Source organism: Hemiscyllium ocellatum, chromosome 23, assembly GCF_020745735.1.
Source record: "Hemiscyllium ocellatum isolate sHemOce1 chromosome 23, sHemOce1.pat.X.cur, whole genome shotgun sequence".
Classification (NCBI taxonomy): domain Eukaryota; kingdom Metazoa; phylum Chordata; class Chondrichthyes; order Orectolobiformes; family Hemiscylliidae; genus Hemiscyllium; species Hemiscyllium ocellatum.
Genome location: NC_083423.1, coordinates 6,603,004 through 6,609,059, shown reverse-complemented (window position 1 = coordinate 6,609,059; position 6,056 = coordinate 6,603,004). Strand labels below are relative to the sequence as shown.

Sequence of the window (6,056 nt, the reverse complement as noted above, 5' to 3'; positions counted from 1 at the left end):
AAAACTGAGTAAAATATCATGAGCACCTGATGTTATTTTGCAGCACTATTGTTATTTTGTATGTATTGGCGGAAGCATTAATAGTTCAACAAGGGAAATTGGCAGCACAATTTTGAATTCATTACAAAGCCCTCCCAGGACCCTCTCACCATAATCAAACCTGAAGTTTAAAAGCCCCATCAGTGGTTAGTAACCTGAAATTTTCTTTGTGACAGATTACAGCTTGGCCCTTATCAATGCATCAAGTGACAGCTAAGCAAGTGATAAAAGTCACTGTTTGGGCAGTAGTAATCTTCACTATTGTAACTAAATGCCTGACAAAGTGGGTACCATCCACCCAAGCCTAGTTTTGAAAATTGTACAGTGACTGTTTCAGGGAGCGATGAGACAAAAGCCCAGTCACCAAAATTTCACCACATTTTCACCATTCTGAAAGGTATATGACTCTCACAGTGACATACTGGTACTGTTAATAAGTTCTGCTAATAAATGTTGGACCACATTCTGGTGCTTCAGGTAAATGTATCAGTATCTGAAGAAATGGCCAAACACCTACATATGTTACAAGTTAAATGGACAATGGTTTGATCAAACAAAAAATGATTTGAGGGAATATTCAGGCAAGCGTGTCAAGGCCACACAATCAGATTGGCCATGATCTTACGGAATGCTGGAGCAGGCTTGAGGTGTTAAGAGGGCTACTCCTGCTCCTAATTCATACAACCATACGTTTTGACATGCCAAAGTAGGAGGGAGAGTTGATCTCATGTTGCTGTCATAAGCCTTGTAGCTGCCACTGTTCATCCCACCAACTGATGCAGGAGGGGAGGTTACTCTTCGCTATGGGACATTGATGGAATTGAGTATGGGAGTCATGTGTCTTCACCAGGGAAAGACACAGGAAAACAGCTAACTCTTATAATTCAAAAGAAAAGTGCGGCAAAGATTACACACTCTTTATTAAGAGGTTCTTCGTTCTTATGCCAATTAACACATATAAAAATCTCCTGTTTGCGAACAGCAACTTGCATATGACCCATATCATTGCTATGTTTTCATCACCAGATTTTCAACAGTTCTTGTAATGACTGCTGTTCACTGCTTCAATTTGATACAAAAACAAATAAGCATCTCTGTTCCAATGGTGTTGCAAGACAAAGTACATGCACGGTGTAAAAACGTACATTCATTAGCTCTGAACAACTGTAACAAATGATCACAAAACAGTTCATCATAACCACTGTATAAAGATGAAAATCCAAATACCCATACCTAAAACACAACTTAATTTACAGAAATTATTACAATCATTTACGTTTTTCTGCTTTTTGTCAACATGGATACACCATCAAATATATACCAGCTGCATGTGAATTCTGAAAAGAAAAAAGAAATAATGACAACTAAGCAAGAAACTGCAATGCCTCCAACCGGATACCCATATTTTATGAGCACACTATGTAATCAGATAATAGGTTGAGTAGTATTATTTTCTTCAGAATCATATCACCTCACTGAAAGCTAAATAACTGTAACATTTTACAAGTTCGTCACAGGTCATAGTGGGTGAAGGGAAGGAGTGACTGAACAGTTTGGAATAATAATGTCCCTGCCATCACCATCAACTTCTTGATCCCGAAGAGTTCAAGCTGATGAACGAAAATATTTTCTAAAAATGCAACTTGTCTACGGATCAGGTCATCACCCATCTAATAGTCGATGAAACTTACAAAAGTAAACTCTGACTTTGACAGTCAAAGTAAAATTCAGGTGGAAAACAATACAGAGTAACTCTAGTGTCCTCCCAAACAAAAGGAAACAAGCATATTGGAAACATGTCACACTGGCCAGTGAACAGAAATTCTGGGTGACTTTGATGTTAAATCCAAACCCTCTTCTCCAACCATGAGAAGAAATAATATCTGATCTTGAGGATGTGAAGATAAGGAGAACTATAATGCCAGCTACAATTAAAGATGGTTGCATCATTTCAGAATTAAATACAATTCTTCTTCCAATTCTTCACCATTGCACACCTCAGGGATGTTTACATTGTACGCAGAAAGCTGCTGCCGCCGGGTAACATTTTCAACTCATGTCTTTAGAAAAGGTCCCCAAGATCCAGCTGGCGGAATTTATCTAGGTTGTAGAAACAGGCCTTCACCACTCTGCCACCAAAGTATCTTGTATTCAGGTCGACAACAGCTGCAATAAGATATGCAAGATTCAACAATTCCAGCAACTAGATCCTTGTATTGTTAAAAATAAAATATCAGCATTAACAGGAAGACTGTTATTATCGTAGCAAGTGATTAATGTGGAATAATTGCCGCCAGGGAGTTAACCACATCATTTAGTTAAAAAGTGATTCAACAGACACATTGGACACAATATATATTTGGAAAATTGACTCAACTGATAGCTTTAAAAATGCAAAATCGTAAACTGCAATCAATGACAAAGGTACATGAAAATTCTGGAGGTTTTTGAACTGAGTCTAATGTAATGCTTCACACAATATAATACCTCATGTTTTTGGGCATGATGGACTTTGGGATCAACAATTTCAGATCATAACCTCTGCTCCCATAATGTGTGTTGGATTTTGGATGACAGATGCTGGTAATGGCATGCTTTCCCATTAATTCTTTCTTTAAACATTATTTGTTCCTTGTTCTATCATTGCCCTCCTTTTGCCTTGCACCATCATCTCTTCTGCCTTGTAATCTCTCCTCTCCTTCATCCCATCACTGACGTAACTTTTTGTACTTTTCTTCTTTTACTACATTCCCCTACTTGCTCAAAACCTGTAACACCTCTCAATATTTTTCTATTTCTGACTAAAGCTCAGTAACCTGAAACAGTAACTCTCCCTCCACAGATGTTGCCAGGCCTGACCAGCACACTGTTTATTTTTTATTTTGAAAAACTCATTATGAACATTGGTGTAGATATAAACCTTTACAATTTTAAGCAAAGATAGCATTGAGTATGAAGTATTTCACTACAAATCCATTTTCAACAATCACAAATGTGGGTTTTAAGAAGATTTGTAGTACAGGTCGAGGTTCTGGATGTAAGTTTGCTTGCTGGACTGGAAGGTTCATTTTCAGACATTTTGTCACCATACTAGGTAACATCATCAATGAGCCTCCAAATGAAGCACTGGCGGTGTCGCCCACTTTCTGTTTATATATTTATGTTTCTTAAGGTTGATGATGTCATTTCTGCGGAGACATCATTTCTTGTTCTTTTTCTCAGGGGTGGTAAATGGGATCCAAGTTGATGTGTTTGTTGATAGAGTTCTGGTTAGAGTGCCATGCTTCTAGGAATGCTTGTGCATGTCTCTGTTTTGCTTGTCCTAGGATGGAGGTGTTGTCCCAGTCGAAGTGGTGCCCTTCCTCATTCACGTGTAAGGATACTAGTGAGAGAGGGTCATGTATTTTTGTGGCTAGTTGATGTTCATGTATCCTGGTGGCTAGTTTTCTGCTTATTTGTCCAATGTAGTGTTTGTTACAGTTCTTGCATGGTATTTTGTAAATGACATTAGTTTTGCTTGTTGCCTGTATAGGGTCTTTCAAGTACATTAGCTCTTGTTTTAGTGTGTTGGTGGGTTTGTGGGCTACCACGATGCCAAGGGGTCTGAATAGTCTGGCAGTCATTTCCGAGATGTCTTTGATGTAGGGAGAGTGGCTAGGGTTTCTGGACGTGTTTTGTCTACTTGCTTGGGTTTGTTGCTCAGAAACCTGCGGACAGTCCCCATTGGGTACCTGTTCTTTTTGAATGCACTACATAGGGATTTTCCTTTACTCTGCACAGTTCCTCTGTGCTGCAGTGTGTGGCGGCTCGTTGAAATAATGTTCTAATGCAGCTTCGTTTGTGGACATTGGGATGATTGCTTCTGTAGTTCAATACTGGTCAGTATATGTTGGTTTCCTGTAGATGCTGGTTTGAAATTCCCCATTGGTTGTTCGCTCTACTGTGATATCGAGGAATGGCAGTTTGTTGTTGTTTTCCTCCTCTTTAGTGAACTTTATGCCAGTAAAGATATTATTGACGGTCTTGAAGGTTTCCTCTAACTTGTCATCCATGTAGCAGTTTGGGTTGGATGGTTGGCAGAGCTGTTTTTCCAAGTCTCTGCATTACTGCCTCTGCTAAGAATGTCGAGATCCCATGGGTGTTCCATTCATTTGTCTGTAGGTTTTGTTGTTGAAGGCGAAGTGGGTGGTAAAGCATAGGCCCATTTGCGTGACAATACTGTCCTTGCTGATGAAGTTGATGGTGTTCGGTGTATGTGTCTTTGGTTCTTCTAATAATGTAGTCAAGTGTTTCCTTGGCCAGGGTGATGTTCATGGATGGGAACGGATGAGAAAGGACACCACTTTGACTGGGATAACACATCCATCCTAGGACAAGCCAAACAGAGACATGCACGAGAATTCCTTAAAGAATGGCATTCCAACCAGAACTCTATCAACAAACACATGGACTTGGATCCCATTTATCACCCCCTGAAAAAAAGAACAGGAAATGATGTCACCACAGAAATGACATCACCAACCCTAGGAAATGTAAACATAGAAATAGAAAGCGGGCTACACCACCAGTGTTTCATTCGGAGGCTCACAGAAGACGTTACCTAGTATGGTGACGAAACGTCTGAAAGCAAACCCACATCCAGAATCAGCAAATACCATTGTCATCACTTGGCGAAGATTAAAAACTGTTCCCTCAAGGCCTTGAACTACAAGATAAAGTTTGTTTCAGAGTAAATATCTTAATTCACCAACATTTCAAGACCAAATTCTGAGGAAGACCCTTACTCTAACCTCCTTATCCTTCAACTCCTGGAAAAACTAAAGCTCTGTCTCTCCCAGCCCTCGATATACTCAATGATGGAGTAAGTACAACCCTCTGGGGTAGAGAATTTCATTCACCCTTTGAGTGAATTACTTTTTTCCAATCTCAGTTCTAAATGATCAGTTTCTCATCCTGAGGCTGTGCCACTGCATTTTAGATTACCCAGTCAGGGGAAGCAATCTCTCAACATCTTCTCTACCAAGCTCCATTCAGAATGTTGCAACGAGATCACCTCCCATTCTCCTCAGCGACAGTGAATTTTGGCCCAATTTATTCACCTTTTTTTTGCACTACGCATTCATTGCCATCAAAACCATACATGGATCAGATGTCCATACGTTACAAACTGGGTGAAAACACTCAGTAGCGTGGCCCACAGCCACAACAGTGTTCCTCACAGCATGTGAGTTGCCGAATGAAGCCAGCAGGTGCAGGCTTAAAAGTGACATGCAGATCAGGATTATCCTGAACAGTATAGCTAGTCAACCATAGCAGCATCATTGCCAATTCCAATCATGTTCTCATACACACACTTTCTCCAAGAGTTGCTGAATAAAGATTACCTCCCCTTGCCCAGAATCAGTAAATGCCACTGAGTAACTTTTCTGGCCAGTTCAGCTAAGGTTAGCTGAGCACTGATCAGAGATAAAAACCTGTCACTCCGGTTTTCTATCTGGCTCATGTATTCACAGGAAATGCCCAGGGAATTGCAGTTTAGGCATTCATTAAATGATAAATGTATTGTTACCTTTAATTGCAGACTCTACCCGCTCAAATTCCACAAATATCCTGACTGCCTCATCATCTGGTGCCCCAGGAATCTGCAAAATTAAACAAAGGTATTAATTGTGTGAAATAACAACACCTATGGGACACCGAAGAAGTAGCTGGAGGACAACGGATTTTTATGAATATTTCAAGCAGCTAAAACCAGGGTCACTACTTTCCAAAGACAACAGATGGCAACACCCCACCAGAACATTTACATATTTTAGTTAATTTTCATTCCACAGATTCACATTAAGGCATGTTGTGATTAAAGATGTTTAATATATAAATATCATTTTTAGAATTTGAATTTTAAACTCGGGGCATATGGGTTTTGGTTAATTTTGTGAAGGGTTTTAAAAGTAACTAGGCAGTAAGCCTTTCCAGAACTATAATCTAATCCAGTAGGAAGACAATGGGATCTTGAT

At 39.7% G+C, this 6,056-nt stretch overlaps 1 protein-coding gene across 4 annotated transcripts in view; it reads right to left on the bottom strand.

The window, feature by feature from the left end:
- Positions 1-935: 935 nt before the first annotated feature.
- The window catches only part of rbm17 (RNA binding motif protein 17), a 36,531-nt gene continuing 31,410 nt past the window's right edge, over positions 936-6,056 (bottom strand). For all 4 annotated transcript variants that reach the window (XM_060843092.1, XM_060843095.1, XM_060843091.1 and 1 more), the window contains exons 11-12: positions 5,609-5,681; positions 936-2,205 (exon numbers count right to left, since the gene is read on the bottom strand). In XM_060843092.1, coding sequence (XP_060699075.1) covers positions 2,102-2,205; positions 5,609-5,681 — 177 coding nt within the window. In that variant the 3' untranslated portion in view covers positions 936-2,101. The remainder of the gene's footprint in view (positions 2,206-5,608; positions 5,682-6,056) is intronic.